Raw genomic sequence first — 19,510 nt, 5'->3', positions numbered from 1 at the left:
AAAATAAAACATGGCAATGCTGCATTCAATATGTATACTTCTAAGACTGGCAGCCTTTCACACTTTGATAAATGATTAACAAAATCCTCGGATGGTTGAAGTCAAGATGGGTGGTATGATATAGACATGGCAGTGTCACATAAAGAGTATTGGTACTTGGAATGTGAGAAGTGTGCATGAAAAGGAATAAAAGGTAGTGAATTATATGAGTATGAGACAATTGATTAAAGAGCCAATTCACATGATATCTTAAAAACTATTATCCCAGAAACCATGCCATCCTCATCCAAGTGACACCCTCTCCATATTATGTAATGTGTACAGGCCTAATTCCTTTGCCATATGAATCCATGAATTCTCTCTACATATCATAAAACCATACACACAGTTATATACCCAGTTAGTTAGATAGGCTGGTAGAGTTCACCCAACAATAAGCCTTGCATATCATGTGAAATTTACACATCAGGTTAGGGGGTCCAGATCCTTTCCCCGTGCTGCCTATGGTTTCCCAGGAAGTTCTGGTACCTAAAATATCACAAGCTCAGGTGAAGCTTGGGGTGCTCTAAGGCATGCCCAGGAATGGAATCTGCATCCAGCAGTCAATGCTCTACCCCTGGACAGCCAAATCTCATCACAATATCATACGATCTAAAAACAAATATTACGCCCTGATAAGCATTACAAAAAGGTGGAGTTGCCAACACTATCCAGAAACGTTTTTCCAAGAAGCAGTAAGTAAATAGGTATTGCATCATTTTTTTGTCACTTTAATGCATTTCTTGGTAATGCTGAAAGAATACGTACTCATGTAATTAAGATTATGCTTTTGTCCAGAGGCATAAATGAGATAAATCTCATAAAATAAATGCCTATTCCATGAATTCACCGCATTCATCGGTGACAATTTCTCACCAACTGCTACAGAAAAAATAAAGAGAATGAATATTCAAGAAATTATGTATTTTATTAAACATTTATGCAACAGTGTGACATTTAACAAAAAATATCAGCTGGTGAGTTGAAATAAGTAGCTACATTCTCACCATACTATAGAGATAATATTCCTCCAATTGATCCCCCATAACATGAAGTGTGGATGAAAGATTATATTGCTCATTTTTACTCGTCCCTTCTACACACTTCAAGCACTCACCCTATGTTTTTTGAATATTTTCTCTAGAGAGAGATTAAAATAATTCTTTTATACCCTAAACAGGCAACATTTATATTTCACTTCATTATTAAATACAATTATAAATATCAAGATTTTCCCTAAATTGTATCAGCAAGTTGGACTTAAGAAGTGGTCAAATGGGTAAAAAGGTAACTGCAGAATTAAAAAAAATATTGTTATTCATCAATTTAACCCATTAATTACTCAAGGAAAATAGCTGGGCAGCACTCAATAGGTTCTGGAGAGAATGTAGAATAATACAACACTCAGACAATTCATGAAAAATCAGCCCTAATGGAACCTTAAAAAATGTTTCTATAATTTCATTTAAAGTCATTACAGTAATTCATAGTGCGTAACATTGAGACACAACATAAGAGTCCTCAAGTCAAGCCACCTCAGCAACATTAAATTTCTGCGAAGTTGACGATCAACAATAACTTTCCCATGCCATACTTCAGATTATTAAAAAATATAAAGCCAACTGAACAATATTTATACAAAAAATATTTACATAAGGTAAAATTTGTCCCAGTGACAAATTTTACTGAATCTGTTAAAAGATATTTACACTAATGCCTTGTAGCTTATACACACTTACCAAGCAAAATTATGAAAATGAAAAGAAATACCTGCTTACCCAACTTGGAAATAAGTAAATAATATATGCACTTCACATTAATTTTTGACGGAATAACGCACATGGCTTTTACCTTGAATTACAATTTGCTCATCCAAGTCTTAGGCCACAATCCTCATGTTTCTCAATCTTCATTCAATAAAAAATGTGCACTATTGTCAGTGAATGCCATTCATAAAATAGAGAATCCACATGGCTAGTAACTGAGGTTCATTACAGTCTCTAATATTTTCATCAGTCCCAAATGATCATAGTAGTGGGCTACGGAATCCCATGAGTTCTCCTCCAAGATCTTATTCTAATAACAATGTGGTTAAACCTTTTTAAATACCATTCTCAGTAATTTTGTGATACTCACACATGTAAGAAAGGGTCTCAAAACATACATACTTATCAGGATGTCATTCGAGATTTTCATCAATAAAATGGCTTGAGGTTTCCCCCACCACACACCCTTGCGGTGGCTTGCGGGGTATTATGTAGATGTGGAGTAGGATAAAATGGAGAAATGTGGAGCTTTAATTTAAGGTAACCCTCCAATAAGTTACCTGCAGTGAATTAAATATTTTACTTCAAAAGAGTTACCAAGTATTGGGCCTAAAAATGTGCACATGCAGCCAATTTCAGCTTTCAAATGTACCATAAGTGCATTCTAATTGGCAAGCATTAAAGTTAAAAGGTTAGGTGATGTAACATCATTTTGGAATCTTAATATAAGCATACAATGAGTTAATAAATACACAAATTATGTTTTTGATGCATTATAAGTGTATCCAACACCTGGACATTAATACAATTATAAATTTAACTCATTCACACATATTGTAAAACACCAACCTCATACAAAAACAGCAAAAGTAAAAAGGAAAAAATGCAATAATTTTGAAGATTAAAAGGAAAAGAGTCACTTAGCCAAGGAAGTTTTTTCAACCTTGTATGAATAAAATGTTATTCAGCTACCTATTAATTGTATCACAAAATAATGGATTTAAGAAGTTAACAAAGAGAATCGTCTCAAGGTAATATTAAAATTTTGAAAAAAAATTCATTTACTATAAATTGCAAAGTTCACTTTGGGTATACTCAAAAGAAAAATACATTAGCCATATTATGAAAATGCAAATGGTTGCAAAGAAAATTTAGAACTAGGAAATTTCTCTAAATTATTCTTAAAAAATGTTTTTGAAAACCTATTATGTTGTCACAGGACATCTATTAATGATAATTGATGACCTAGATAAATTCTGAACTCCTTGGTAATACACTTCACCATAATTACAGAAGGGATGGAAATAGAATAATGACAGAAATACATGCCATTAATGCATGTATATGGAAATAAGAATTCTACCAGCAAAGATAAAATGGGAGTGACGATTTTATGATAAATTAATGCTATTTATTGTCATCCCCCACTGAAATACCCTGATTAAAGCTTTCAGCACAGCACTGTGACTTTTAAAAGTTCCATACTGGGGTTATTATATTTAAGAGGCAGCAAATATAAGGCTACAAAAAAATTACAATTGATTTCAAAATAAACATTAAAAAATTAAATGCATGAATGTAGCAGGAATCAAGCTCAACATTATGCAAATCTCATAGTGTTATGTGACCTTTCCAGGGAATTATGCATAATAATGTGGTTAGACAATTTCAGAGTCCTTCAGTAGAAAAAGAACAACAAAATTGAATGAGGTAAAAGTCACTTAATTAGTTCTTTCCCCTTTGATGCAAATACATACATACATATATACTAGTATAGCAGAAATAATAAAATACTCCTGACTAGTTGACAAATGCTCACAGACTGTTCAACTGGTCCACAGTCCCATTATGTACAGTGAGAGGCCATGAAAGGATTCATTTAGACACCATTCATGTTTGTTTTCAAAAACATTTCTGTCCTTTATACTCAAGTTTCACAATCAACTTGAAACACTACAATCACAGAGACGAGCTTATCTTAGGTAACTGTATTTTCTCCAATAGATGAGGGCCCACCAGCACAAGTAATGGTCCAATCACACCAGACCCAAAAAGAAATATAAAAATACTATTCAACACTCAACTCAGTGAGCAATATTTTGTGGACAGAAACATTTTCTAATTACATTCTTCTATACAATAAGTACTACTCAAATGAGAAGGGAAAACAAAACAATGGATCTCCAACCCTGTGAGTAGCCGAAAGGTTAATCATCCTTTCAGGGCTAGAAACACAACATTTCAGACTTTGCAAAGTTTATCATTACACATAAATCATAGTTCCTATGAGAAAATGATAACAGCCATGAGAGGAAGATAAGTAAAACAAAATCCAAAATGAATAAAAAATAATCTACTCTTTACTTCCAAGCCATCATCCAGTGTCAGATGTGCAAGGGGATGTGTCATTTGCACTAGTTCCATTTGCACTCTCTGTTGAAGAACTACTCCTCTTTTGCCGCCTTCTTTCACAGTTGTCTCCTTCCTCATCCCCTCCTCCATCTTCTCTATCATCATCTGGATCGAGTTCTTCATCGGTTTGTTTTAAATCATCACTTGGTACACTCTTGGAATCTTTCTCTCCCAGAATGGTACTCTCTTGGTTTTTTTCTTTATCTCTCGAGGCTGCCGCAACTTCTTCAGCATCACTGTCCTCTTTTAGTGCAGCACTGGTGGCTGCGGCTAGTAGAAACAAAACTGCATTAGAATATACTAAAAACTTATCCCCTGAATATTATTTGGGTTTACCGTTCTCATATAGTCAATTAAAAATTAGCCAAATGTCTAACTGCAACAAGATTAAGGGGTGAATATTCTCATTCAGATCCATTTCAATCATCAGTTCTACCACTTTAGTTATACCACAGGTAGATGAATAACTTTTAAGTAATAATGGCTGCGCACAAAACAATTTGTTCAACTTCCTCTTTTTCAGCTGATGAAAAAGCTTTATTATTTAGCTATATTTTTTGAGAAGTTACACTGAACTATTAATAAATTAAGTAAAATATACACTTAGTGATTTTTCTAGATTTATAAGAAATGGCATAATTACTTAAAGGTTACATCCAGACATAAAACATGGATTTGATACATGAAAAATTTAAATAATGTAAACAAAATAAGGATTTTTATCACATTCAGAATCTTTTCTTCCCATTAAGGATAGGATTGCCATTAACTCAATAATAAAAATCAGGACGATTGCCATATAAGAAATTAACTAAAAATTAATACTTTTGAGAGAACTTCAGCGGTACTGGTATACCAATTTTATTTTAAGAATAGTCGAGTCCAGGAGTCTATCTTTATCCCTTATTAAAATATTATTATTAAGTATCACTCTGTATATCGGCGGCAGTGTGTAGGTCATTTTGAAGAACATTTGCCTGAAAGCATACTGTGAAGGTAATTTCATACAGTATAAGAAGTTTCAATCTGGAATTCCTTAGAACATAATCACTTCAGTTGAATAACTAGCTTTCAATCAAAATACTAAACAAATATTGGAAACATTTTGCTGCACTGTCACTAGCATATGTGCTTATACCGATGACGCCAAGAAATTGATGTTCTGCTGCAGAGCCTTTCATATCAAAATGCGCTATATATTATATTTTTCACCGGAAAACTTACTAGCTACGATTGAGTCATGGATGTTTCTTATATAAGTTTGATTGTTAACTAGTTCAAGTTAAATGGTAGGTAGTATTTTACACACTGAAACGCAAATCTTGGCTCTGTAGCTGAAACTGTTCTTTCCTCAAACTCATTTATCACAATCAATAAGATAATGGCTTTGAATGCATTGCTCGCATTCTTTTAGCTTGAGTGTTGACAAATAGTCCTTGATTCGTGATTTTTATCGCTTTCCGGCCATTTCGCCACGCTAAGAACTAACGTTCTAAAATCGGGATAATTCCGGTACTTCTGACAACCCTATTAAGGATTTAGTTTCAAAAATATTTAAAATATACAGGCTGCCACCAGAATTGCAACAATAAGTATAGCCTCCACACCTGCAAAGGCTTCCAATAAAGTCAATCAAGAGTAATCTTTACAAAAATAAGTTACTTACCGGCAAATCCTTGCGGATACTGGGTGGCTAATTTAGACTTCAAAATGCGTATTCGTTTAAATATGTGGTCAAGATCCTTCTTCATCTCCAAAAGAAGGGCAGTGTGTTTTTTGAAATCCGACCAAGATGTTTTCAACCGATTAACTGATAGGGCATTGCAGTTGATCAGCATTTCATTAGTCTTCTCGAATCTTTGTAGCCTGTAAAAAAACATGCCTTATGAACCGTCCTGCAAGTTGTTAATGCCACTAGAATTTATATAACTATTATTACATCTGTTTTTGTGCTCTTATCATTGCTTCTACATCCTGTTGATTAACTATCCCAGCTAAGCCCTGAATAAACACCTCAGGTGCCGTATAATTTTGAAAACATTCGATACTGCCCAAATCACTTTCCGGTGTACTCTCCGCCATAATGACAGACAACTGCATACCGCTATTTATTTGTTTCCGCGGGTATATGAATTTGGTCTCGGCTCAGCTTTTGTGAAACAGCGAACTAGATATGGGTGAAAGCAGTGTCAATAGTGGAATGATCATGATACATCTAGGCAAGGCCAAGTTATGACCAACTAAATGGGTGGTATTTAATCCCATGGCCTCGGAATTAACTGAACTGTGCTTTATCTTTGCAGCCTTCGAAGAATATGTTGAAGTTATAAAAAATACCATGGAGGGTGTTTTTTAGATTCGGTGGATAGAACTTTCAGTCGCAGCGCGCGGCCTACAAAGACCATCTTTTGAACCTCAAAATTTGAAGTGATACGTCATATGATGACGTTAGTTTAGAGGTCTTCTACGGAATAACTTAAGAGAGCCACTAACCCTGCCGTCAAACATTAAGTAAGACCCTGAGCAACTTTCCATGCAAGTTCAGCTGTCTCGTCCACAAATCTCAGCATCCTTTCTACCTATATTCGTAAAGCATCTCAGTGTTTTTAATAACGACCGCTAAATGTAGAAGACTGATTAAGCAGTCACATTTTGTTAGTTAAAAACATTGCCATAATGTCACATGGACCAGAGAAATGGACGTGGAAAAAGTGCCAACGCATTTCTTTTTTGAAAGTATTACACGTAACAATGGAGGGATCGCTCCAAGCCCACTTTCACATTTCCCCTTCCCGCTACCCTAGGCTCCCTTGTTCCGGGACAACGCCTGACACTTGGGTTTCTGAGCGAGACGAGGGAGAAGAGATGACTTCCGCGAAAAGTAAATAGCTTCCTCATAATTGATGTGGGAGCACCATATTTGTAAACATCAAGCAACAGCAAAATGCTCCTCGAAATGAAACAGAAAAATATTACTCACCGCTACGGTCCAAAGACAAAACAAAAAGGGTGTGTGGCGGGAAGTGATAGGGTGCATAAATATGCTCATAGTCCGAGCCAAAAGATATGTTACCATCTTGCTTTCTGAATTGTCAGGCAAGAAGTATTTACGGAAAAGCATTATTTGCGTCTGAAAATTTCCAGTTAAGTTACCTTTCCTTTTTCTAAGGATCCTCGATGGGTTTCCCTCCTCACTCACTCCTCGAATTACTTCTTAATTTGTTACTCTGCCATCATATTTTATTTTCAGCATTCTTCTATATCACCACATTTCCATCGCCACCAATTTTATTTTCTCTGCTGCTCTTATCGTCCAAGTCTCATATCCTTAGAAAAGTAGGCTCCATATATAGCACTCAACGAATTTGTCTGCTAGTTCCCTTTGTCATTAGTAGCTGCACTTGTATTTTCTGATAGAAAGACAGCTTCATCTATTCAGCTGACTATATATCGTATATCTCTCTTCCCTCCTCCACCACTGGTGATCATGCCACCTAAATTGTTAAATTCTTCCAATTTTTCCACGTGCCTTTTCTCTAGTCCTACTCGGAGATTACCATACCTACTTCAACTGTAGACATTGCCTTAGTTTAATTTTTTTCTCTTAAGGTTGTAATTTTTCATCACCTTTTCCAAATTGTGTGCATCCTTGAAAGACCTACTTTCTTCTCTGCAAGTCTAGACATCTCGCCCACAAATTACAGAACCCTTACTGCTTGAATTTGTAAATCACCTCTTCTTATCTTTCCCCTGATCTTGGTTATTGTATTTTCAATATATGAATTAAATATGAGTGGTAATAATGAACAACCCCTGGTGTCTTTTTCCTTCTTACTTCGCAAGTCCCTTACTGCAGCGTTTGATTCCGACCTAATGGGATAGTTGATCAACATAATCGACAGCATACTCATTCTCTAGTATTCTTGCAATCATTTCTTTTCTATCATAAAAATTTTTCAAATCATATCCATCTTTTGGCCGTATTTCCATCTTCAGTGAAAATTTCACCATTGCTATTCCAAATGGTGTCGATATTTACTTTGCGTTCATTGAAATATAGTTTCACAGTCACCAAGATATAGTTGTAAGCAGTATATCGGACTGTGAGGTTGTTTACAGGAATCCCAACAAAATTCGTGATTGTTGTCAGAGTAAGGTCTCCTATTTAATTTGCAAAAATTTAAAGTCAATAACTTCTGGGAAAATAAATCCATACGCCTTCGGAGTAGTAGATAGAACGGTGGACCAAGAAAATACCTATGAGTAATAGTACCATAGAAAATAACTCGAGGAAAGCGAGTTGGAAATATATCCGGAACTGTATTAAAAAAACTTAGCAATAAACATATTAGGAAAATATTCGAATGAAAAAGCCAAGGAGAGGTATTATTTTGCGAGGTCAGACTTCACCTCGAATGCTTGTCGAGTTTTTGGGTCCCTGTGCAGGGCTTAATTTCAATTTAAGCATGACACAAAGAAAATGTGCCCTTTCAGTGAGGATTTACTATAGGTCATGAACGAATATAGGGGTTACAAAGCTCTTAGTATGCCCAGCCGTGAGGTTCCTTATTCCTTCCTCAATCTCGATTTTTCTTAGTATTGACAACATAAAGTCGAAGGTGAAAATATATGGAGTTTTCAAGTGAGCAACCAATTGTCATTATGGTTGTCTTACTTAAATACGTAGCAGTTGAAGAAATTATGGATCTTGGCACTCTACGTATATGGCGCGCAGTAGCACATCAATAGTGTGTTCAAAATTGTGTTTAGGGAGAGGGTCATTTGTCACATTATGTGCACATGAGGGCTGAGTAAAAGAGGGCTAGAAAAGGTATAAAACATGTGATTGACAATCTGTACTCCGATAGTACTTTCGGTGAGGTGGGAAAAATTTATGACTTAGAAAAAATCTACACTATCGCAGTACTCAGCAAGAAACAAGCGCGGTACTTTCAATATCCTAGTAAAATAGAAATATTTGTCGACTTACGTAAATTAGCTTCGAGTGCAGACGTACTCGTACATTCGTGGTCTTAGGACAGAACGAAGGTTTAGTTAGCTCTACTTGTAGTTGTCTACAAAATGGAAAAGGTAAAAATAGAATCCAAATTATTTTGCTAAACCCATAATTTATGTTTTTAGTGTTCAAATTGATATCTAAAGGATGATTGAACGGTACAAGATTGATGAATGTTGCGGAAAACAAATGGATACCTTTGTCAACATTATTCGCAGTCTCACGGAACAACTTCGTGTGCCCTAGGGTGCATCTTAATGTTTTCTTAGGTTATACTTTTACTTGTATTCTCAAAAATGTCCGTTTTGACCTTGGGATAAAAGTCATCTGATAGCATCTCTTATACCTTGTGAAGTACTTCCATGTGTGTTAAATTTAAAAATTGAAGACATTTTCAAGCAAACGTTTATCGCATGACTCCAAGACTTGCACATTAAGTCATAAGAATTGATCATAATATTAAAGAAAAATCAAGACAAAGAACTGCAACTTAACGAAATTCCTTTGTTTGAAGGTTGATTGAATACGTTCAAGTAAATTGAAAAAAATAACTCTAACAGTACGTAGCCCTCGATTCCTAATAACCAGAATGCTTCCAGAATCATCTCTTTCCTCCCAATTACTCTCTGTATTTTGGCGCTACATACAGTCAGTCCAAGTTACAGGCTCGCCACTCTCAAAGAACTGAGAAATTATTACTATCACTTTGTTTATATGAGTAGACATATATATTCAAATCACCAAATATAGAAGTCCTCATTCTTGCTGCATTTTAGCATAATTTGATAGAAGTTCAACCGTGACTATTACATAATAAGGAATAATATTGTGGCAACTTTAATTGCAATTCCAATGAATAGGTTATTTGAATTCTTTTGTATAGATAATTTAAATATTCACGCACATATTCTTAGAGCACGATTTAGTCATGTAAAGTTACTTTTTCGCAGACCAGGGTGAAAAATTAAGTCTTTGAAACACCTAACAAAATTGTGTCATTTAATCTCCAAAATATTTTGATAAATATACGAGGTAAAATTTATCATTTTTCAGACTGGATCCATCCAAAATCTATCTTAAACGGTAGGATACCAATCATAATATGAAATACAGGTCCCCTGTAAGTCCCTTTCATGGACTACGGCCTTGACTTGGAGGAATATCTGACACAGATGGGAGTGAGGTTGGGAGTGGGAGTGATCTGACACCGAGTGGGAGTGGTACGGTTTGTACATTCCATTGAACCTTAGAGCTCTACTGGCAGGTGCAATGATAACTGCTCGTGGTAAGGCCATCCATCCAGATAGGTCGAAGGGTAAGAACCAGATGAAAACCAGTCTATTCAGTGCTAGCCCAACAAAAATGGATCGAGAATAGTGTAGCCAGGGGGGAGGCAAGATTTCTTCGGTCGTTTACGTACGAAATCCTTACAGATCCGATCAGGCAGCAATAGAAAAGAAGGCGCGGAAGAGGTCTTCCACCATTTGAACATGGAATAGGAATATTAGGACGATGAAAAAACCATGGACTTCAGGAGAAATTAAGAAGGAAATTCGTAGAGGAAATTTAGCTATGTTAAGTCAGTGTGAGGTGAGATGGAGGGACTGCATGGATAACTGGAGTGATAGTTACACAGTAATTTATGGTAAGGACGGTAGGTCAACGTGGAGTGACCGTATTACTTAATCAGGTAGTGGGGAAAGGAGAGTGAATATAGAGCAGGTGAGATTAAATTTTATTGGTAGATATAGAAGCACACCCAGCCAATCTAGTAGTTGTAAATACACCTGCGGCCTGCTTAACATTCTGATGGGTCTTGTGTGGGGAATCCCTTCTGTTTACCATTGCATTAAGGAATGGCATGAAACATCTGAACCCGAATGATTCGCTACTCAAATGAATTAAAGCTAATCAGTGTTCTCAATCAACATTTATTTTTTGTAATTAAATTTTACAGTTGATGAGGAAGTATTTCAAGGTAAAAAAATATTACCTAATGTCAATAACTATTAATTTTCTGCGTTATTCCTTCGTTTTATGACCGAATCTCATCCATGAATTGACCTATGTGTTATTAGCGGCATTCAAGATATTATAAATTGGTGAAGAAAGCCATGCAAGAGAATAATCACACTATAATTTAATATGGGTTGTATATAGCATTCATTTCAGAGGAATGCAATCTGTAGCTTTGAATAACGCGAATGAGTTATTTAATGACGATCTCAAAATTTGAATCTTCATCAATCAGTATCTATGATATTGTTAATTATCCCCTAGTATTTTTGCTCATTTTCCGATTTCCTGTATTTTTCCTTTGCGTCTATATAAATAGTCCTATACTGAGGAGTTCAGTGTCTTTTGACGATTTGGAACAATAAATATTCTGGAAAGGCGCATCCAATGCATCAGAAATAATGAGTCAAGGCAGTATAATATCCCCAACTGAAAGCCATCTCGGATATGAAGATTTGCGCGATCAGTGCAAACTAAATTAATTTTTAGTGGCTACATTAAATGAATTAAAAAGGAAGAAATGTATGTCACGCAACCACTCTATGATGGATAACAACAAGGCACGCGGCGAAATCTGTATTTATGCCAATGAAGGGACGTGATATACGACCGCTTTTCTGTCCACCTGCTTCCATCGCCCACTTTTATATACTTCTACCTAGTACGTATGTGGAGTGGATTACCTTGCCTTTTCTCATCTTTCTCTAAATATTTTTTCCAAAATCCTCTCGTGAGTGTGGAATATCCCAGGAGAATTATGGAAGTTTAAAGAAAAGGAAATTACATCATCACAAAAATCATTATTTAAAAAAAATGAGGTTTCTCAGCGTGTAGTGGATTGATTTGTCTACCGGGGGAGAGCTAGGCCCTACCCTTACTGAGCTAATGAACATCACCTCACGATAAGATTTTCCTTTTAAATAGTCGGTTGACATGTCTGTATTTCCAAACATTGTTACCGACGGGAGAGTAGGAACTGGTTTCATCGTATCACCGGCGCCGCCGAAAATGCGCATGATAAACCAGGCGATTAGGAGAACTGAAAGTGAATAGGCGCCGGGATTCCATTTAAAAGCAAGCAGATAACGCGAAATCCTATAAATACTTTTCTGGGCCACGGCTTCGAGCCAAACTCACCACAAGAGGAACAACAAAAGGTTAGTCAATCCCTTCAAACTATTGCCGAATATCAACATTACCCAGAGAAACTTCGAAATTTTCATTCCTGCAAACCTCACTTTTAAAAATTATTTTCCAAACGTAATTGTTATTTTGCTGTGCACTAAATTTTTTTACTTAATCATCGGGAGTACAAAGAGTTAAATATTAATTGAGATGGGGAATAAATAGAGCATAAGAAGCATGGTGGAAGATGCAGTGCGAGGATATGGAACGTTTGCAGAGGAAGGATGAAATTGGTGCGCCATACAATAAGGTTAAATCGCTATCGGGAAGAAAGAAGGGAAGATCTGTGTAAACAGTTAAAGACAAGCTGGGTAAGGTAGTAGTGGATACAGAAAAGATCAAAGAGAGATGGAAGGAATAAATAGAAGAACTCTATGGTAAAGAACTTCGGCCAGCAAGGTTAGACATTGAAAAGGAACATGACGTAGATGGAATTATCTTAGGTCCAGACATACTCGACGACGAGATAGAAAGGGCATTAAGAGAGATGAAATCAAATAAGGCCGTGGGGGTAGACAACATTCCTGCGGAACAACACAAAGGTTTACGAAAATGTGGGAGGAAGAGGGTGTATGGGCTGATCCGTAGTATTTATGAGGAAGGAATCTGGCCGGAAGACTTTGTGAGATCAGTTTTAGTTTCTATTCCGAAAAAGGTAAAGGCAACATCATGTGAGGACTATAGGACAATAAATTTGATATCCCACGCAGCTGAAGTTGTTCTAAGGATAATCAACAAAAGGTTAGATAGTAGGGCAAATTACTCAGGAGGTGATCAGTTTGGGTCTTGGAAGGGGAGAGGCACACGTGATGCCAGTGCAGTAATGACATTATTAATCGCGAGCAATATAGATTATAATCAGGATGTATTTGCCTGTTTCGAAGATTTCGAAAAGGTGTTTGATAAAGTGAATTGGGAAAAACTAATGAGTATATTGCATAAAATAGGAATAGATTCGATGAACAGGAGGCTGATCCTCCACTTCTACATGTCTCAGACTGCTCAGGTGCGAGTGGGGAATGGAGAGTCCGGATGGGCAGTGTTAGGAAGGGGTGTAAGGCAAGGTTGCCCATTTTCACCGTTGCTGTTCAACCTGTATGCAGAGGCATGGGAAGACCTGGAGGTAGGAATGAAAGTGGGCGGGGAATTCGTAAAATCAGTTAGGTTTGCTGATGACCAAGCTTTGGTTTGTCAGTCAGCCAAGGGGCTGCAAGCATTGCTTAGTGAATTGGAAATTCAGTGCAACAGGTATGGGATGAGAATCAATATTAATAAAATAAAGGTTATGCGATTTCCTAGAAAGAAAAAGGCTAAGCTTAACATTAAAATAGGAGGGCAAAAACTAGAGCAGGTAGAACAGTTTACGTATCTCGGTAGTGTTTTAGACCAACACGGTCAAAGTAGTAGGGACGTAAGGAGAAGAATTGCGTTAGGCAAAGAGGCTTTCACAAGGAGGAGGGAGTTGATGACAGGGACGTCGAGTAGGGATGTTAAGAAAAGACTCGCCCAAAACTGTGATATGGAGCGTAGTTATATACGGCGCGGAAACATGGTTACTGAAGCAGGAGAATAGACATTGATTGGAGGCTTTTCAATGTGGATGTGGAGATGGATGAAGACAGTAAAATGAACCAAAAGGAAAACAAATGAAGAAGTACTTGGTATGGTGGGCGAAGAGAGGGGATTGTTGGGAGAAATCATGAGCAGGCAGGGAAAATGGATGAAGGGCGTATTGACCGGCAGTAGGACGTTGAAGACTAATTGTGGGGAAAATATTAGGCAAATGAGGAAAAGGCCGGAATAGGGTCGGGATGTTTGATGGGGTGAAGGGAAGAAGGAGGTACACAGAGGTGAAGAGAAACTTGATGTAGGGTAGGAGGTTGGAATGTGTTTTGTTTGGAGATATTTATTTGGTAGTTGTGTCCATCCAAAATCTACCTTAACCTGTAGATTACCTTATATATCATCGGGTAGTTTCCCTCCCTATGGATTACAACCTTGACGTGGTGGTAGGGCTTGTGCATTCTGATGTTACCTAGAGCTGTGCTGGAAGGGGCAATGATATATACTCCTGGTTGGTCCACCCATGCTAGATAGGTCAAAGGCTAGTGGCCTGACAACGTTAGTCCACTCAGCATCTGTGCCTCAGTGAGGCTTTCTGCGAAGGCATCTGATGAGAGGTTGCATAAATTGAATAAAAAGGTAGGAAGAAGTATAGTAAACATAAAGCAAGCAAGTAATAAAATATTATTAGTAGAACTGAAAGCTGAACCAACGAACTTGGTCATTGCTCAGGTCTACATGCCACCAAGCAACCATAGAGAGGAAAAGATTGATAAGGTGTACAGTTAGTTAGATGATATAGTCGCAGGTGTTCATGGAGGGAAACATATAAAAGTGATGGGGATTGGTATGTGATGTTAGGCGAGGTAAGAGAGGGTGATGAGGGGACTACTTTACCAGAGCAAGGAATGACCATAGGAAGAAAGCAGTAGAATTCTGCCAGAGACAGAGGTTAATCATCGCCAACACTTTATTAAACACCACAAAAGGCATAGGTATACATGGAAAATGCTAGGTACGCAGGAAGCTATCAATGAGACTACATTTTGTTTAGTCACGGATTCAGGAAGAATGTGATCAATTTGAAGTTTCCCAGGAGTTGATGCAAACTAAGATCACAATTTAGTAATTATGAAGTGTATTGTCTCATTCAAAAAGATAAAACAGATAGGATGGGTCAGGAAATGAAATGCTATAGCGGCAACCAGATTTATTAGGAAAGAGTATCAGTAGGGTGTAGAGAAAATCATGGGTGAAGAAAGACAGCTGGGTACCATAGAGGAAAAATAGGAACAAATAAAAAGAGAGACATTGAAAGCTGCAAAAGAAACTACGGCAATAGTAATGAGAAAAAGGACAAGGAAGCCATGGATTAAGGACAAGATGATAATAAAGATGGGCTAGAGAAGAAAATAGAAGAATATTAACATAGAGTTAGGTAGAAGGATATATAAAGAGTTCAATAATTAACTGAGGTACCAAACAAATAGAGCAAAAGAAGCACGGTGGAAGATGCATTGCAAGGATATGGAAAGTTTTAAAAGAAAGGGTGAAATTGGTGCCCTATACAGGAAGGTTAAAACCCTTACAGCAAGTAAAAAGGGAAAACGATTGCAAACAAACAAAGATACTGGTTTCCTGTAAGTCAGAAAAAATACTATTTGAACCATGGAAGATTCAAGAGAGATGGACGGATAGAGGAACTATATGATAAAGACATTGGGCCAGCAAGGTTGGATGTAGAAAGAAAATATGATGTACGTGAGGATAGCTTAGGCACAAGCTTACTCGATGGAAAGATAGAAAAGACATAATACAGTAAGGATAAATAATATCCCAGCAGAACTATTGAAAGATAAAGGAAAAGGTGGGAGGAAGAGTTTTTGGGGACTAATTTGCAGCATTTATGAAAGAGGAAATTGACTGGAAGATTTCATCAGATGAGTTTTAGATCCTATCGCAAAAAAGGGAAGGCCAGCCATACAAGTTACTTATTTTCCTATATATAAAGACTACAGGGCATTAAGTTTGATTTCACACACAACTAATGTGGTTCTCAGGACCATCAATAAAAGGATGGAGATCAGGGAAAATGAATACTTAAGGGATGACCAATTTGGGTTTAGGAAGTGGTGAGGCATGACTGATGCCATACCAGTCACTAATAGAGAGGAACAGAAAACAATCAGGATCTATTTTTCTATTTTGCAGATTTCAAATGTTTGCAAATAACAAATCATTTGATAGAGTGAACTGGATGGAAGTAATGAAAGCATATATTGCAGAAAATATGACTAGATTTGAGGGATAGGAGACTTAACACCTACCTGTACTTGTAACAGACTGCTCAGTTGTAAGTGGTAGATGGAGAGTCTGGATGGGTGGTGTTAGAAGAGGCATGGGAAGAACTGGAGGTTGGGATGGAAATCATTAGAGAATCCATAAAATCAGTTTAATTTTCTAATGATCAAGCTTTATTTTGCCAGTCAGCCAAGGGTTTGCTAACATTGCTGAGGGTATTGAGAAGCCAGTGCAACATGTATGGGATGAAAATAAATGTAGAAAAACAAAGGTCATGCGGTTTTCCTTAAAGAGGAAAGATAAGGTAAATGAAAATAGGAGTTCATAAAATAGAGCAACAGAAAAAGGTTACCTATCTTGGAAGTGTTCTGGATCAAAATGGTCTAAGCAGTAGAGACATAAAAAGAAAAATTGCAATAGGCAAAGAACCTTTCATAAGGTGAAAGGAACTGATGACAGGGACTTGATACAGGAGTTAAAGAAATGGCTCGTCAAATGTTAATGTGGAACATGGTTTTGTACGGTGCGGAAACATGGCCATAGAAGCAAAGATGATAGCTGTAGGTTGGAGGCTATTGCAATGTAGGTGTAAAGAAAAATGGAAATGTTGAAGTTAGCTAAAAGGAAAATAAACAAGGAAGTACTAGGCATGATGGAGGAGGAGAGAGGATTTTTTTGGAGAAAACCAAGGGAAGCAGGAAAGATGGATATAGAGCATTTGGATTGGGAATGGAATGCTGAAGACAGGTAGTATGAGAAGCATTAAGCAAACAAGAAAGGAGAAGGAATAGGATAGGCATATTGAATGGAATGAAGGGAGGAAAGAAGTGAGCAGAATTAAAGAGGCCTGCTGTACTGTAGTACCTCCAATATCAGATTTTTTTTGTTTGGAGAGACAGTTAAATGTATTTATGCACAAGTTTGTAGGCTCTGTCCATCCAAAAACTACCTTAACTGGCAGAATACAAATAATAATAATTGGGTTTTTATTTTTCTGAATGATGTGGTATACTCTTAAATTTTTAAAACTTAGCACATTGCATTACAAAACTTGTTCACTTCTTCCAATACACCCTTTGGTATTCAAGGATATCGCTCAAACCAAACTGTTGCTCTCGGATCGTTTGAAAGGTAATTTGGGTGAATAGGAGCTGATAAAAATTGGCATAGATCATTAAATAAATCATTTACTTTCCATTTTAGTTTTGAAACATTTTGGTAAAACAGCTTCCATGACTTAATTTTGAGAGTTCACAGCAGTATAAGAATTAGGTTGAACCACAGCACTTGGTACAGAGCAGTTTCATAGGATGGGGATGCAAAAGTGTTCTAATATTGCCACAATAAGGAAAATATTATAAATATACATATGATACCAAAAAAGGAATATCATGTAAGGAATTGTACATGGTTCTTCAACACTTCTGTATAAAATTTGTTGTCTCAGGCATAACTTTGTGGAATTTGCATAACATATTGAAATGTAATGAAATAATTGACTTCGTAATTCCACACACTTTAAGTGTGGGGAATTATGAAGTCAATCATTTCATTACATTTCAACTTCTGTATAAGTGGAAGTAATCTATTTTCTGACTGCTCTCTCTTGTAAGGCTATATTCATTCTGCACTTGATTCAGCAAAATACCCATCTTTGCTAAATCTTATGAATAGGCAAGCCATGGCAGAAAGAGAACAGATTCAGTCACTTGTAGTACTACTGCAGCCATTAACTGGTGATAACCCTGGAAGTATTAACACTTATTAATCTCTGGAATGGATTTATACCTATCCACACAAGATAGTTTATACAGATATCGCATATTATAAAAGTTGTTTTCCCTTAGGAAGTAATTTGAACATTATGAGAGAAATAAAGTTGAAAATAATAATCAATAGTCCAAGGATGCCCATTTAAGGTTCACATGAGTCCAAATGGCTCATTTCCTAAGTTAGCTCACTACCATAATGCAACATACGTGCTCAATTCCCTTAGGAAGTAATTTGAACATTATGAGAGAAATAAAGTTGAAAATAATAATCAATAGTCCAAGGATGCCCATTTAAGGTTCACATGAGTCCAAATGGCTCATTTCCTAAGTTAGCTCACTACCATAATGCAACATACGTGCTCAATGGCCCTGCATGACAATAGTTTGTAATTTATCCCTTACTACATATAACTAATGATGCAATTGGTGTCTATAAAAACAAAGGTGTAAATAAATGCAGAATCACACTGTTGGCTGGTATCTATGAAGTCAACTTGGGTGAAATTAAAACAAACAGGGAACAAAAGATGTAAAACTTTGACTTTCCTCAAAGAATTCACTATATTCTTTTATTCCCTTGCTTTTCACTTTGTCTACCTATTTTAGTGAGCATTGAGAATCCTGAATGAAACTTTTTCTCATTTTGTGCAAGAACACTACACTAGTTCAATTCTTAGATAAACATGTATTCTAACTGAAATTCTCCAACCAACTACCCATATATGTCCATTAATTATATAACCAATCTTCAAGCATAGTACCTAAATTATTCCCTACTTCATGATAATTTGACTAGTGCCTTTTTTTGAGATTAAATTTCATAATCTTCTTGCAAATCAGGCTAATTTTAAATGTAATAAATAAGTAGTGGTTTTACAGTTGATTTTGTGGTAAATAATCCCTTGGAAAAGGCACATACAAAAGTTGTAAGATTAACATTAGCATATTGATTGTTTGCCCCTTGAGTGTGGAAATTTCTATTTTAAAAAACCTATTTCACCATACTATGAAGAACTGTAAAACAAAGAAATGAGAGTTTTGATCTTCATGTAATGGAGTAGGCTGAACAGTCACATTCATTGAAGTTCAGCATTCCAGCCACTGAATTATTCAATGACCATGAAGTAGTATCCACATGCATGCAAAACCATTTTCTATGATCAACTTCTCAGCCAAAAATCTTCGCCAGCCTCCTACCTCTACCTTCTACACATTTTATTATTTGTTAATAACTGGTTTTGATTAAGCAATAATGAAACTAATACTTTATTCCCCTCAGTTGACAAAAATCAGCAAGGATGAAGATGAATACCACAGCTTTGATACTTTCAGTGCTCTTATTAGGTAAGAATTGTATGGTCAAAGACCTGGCATGTCATCAGATATATCTAAATTGGTAATGAACTGATTGTAGGGAAAACTTTTAATTCAAAATTATA

At 36.4% G+C, this 19,510-nt stretch overlaps 1 protein-coding gene across 1 annotated transcript; it reads right to left on the bottom strand.

The window, feature by feature from the left end:
* Positions 1-969: 969 nt before the first annotated feature.
* On the bottom strand, positions 970-6,299 carry LOC139689629 (kxDL motif-containing protein CG10681). Its single transcript, XM_071586800.1, has 3 exons — positions 6,157-6,299; positions 5,884-6,083; positions 970-4,487 (listed from the first exon to the last, which is right to left on the bottom strand). The coding sequence occupies exons 1-3, from the start codon at positions 6,297-6,299 to the stop codon at positions 4,180-4,182; spliced, it is 651 nt and encodes a 216-aa protein (XP_071442901.1). The 3' UTR covers positions 970-4,179.
* Positions 6,300-19,510: the final 13,211 nt, after the last annotated feature.

Source organism: Hetaerina americana, unplaced genomic scaffold (assembly GCF_022747635.1).
Source record: "Hetaerina americana unplaced genomic scaffold, ioHetAmer1.1.p SCAF_26, whole genome shotgun sequence".
Lineage (NCBI taxonomy): Eukaryota > Metazoa > Arthropoda > Insecta > Odonata > Calopterygidae > Hetaerina > Hetaerina americana.
This window is presented reverse-complemented; position numbering and strand designations above follow the sequence as displayed.

Bases quoted from the DNA above. Each gene is read 5' to 3' on its own strand.
- LOC139689629 (XM_071586800.1), bottom strand. From the start codon at position 6,299: ATGGCGGAGAGTACACCGGAAAGTGATTTGGGCAGTATCGAATGTTTT. The intron at 6,084-6,156 runs GTAATAATAGTT...GTTTTTTTACAG, and splicing joins ATAAGAGCACAAAAACAGAT to GCTACAAAGATTCGAGAAGA. The intron at 4,488-5,883 runs GTAAGTAACTTA...TGTTTCTACTAG, and splicing joins GTATCCGCAAGGATTTGCCG to CCGCAGCCACCAGTGCTGCA.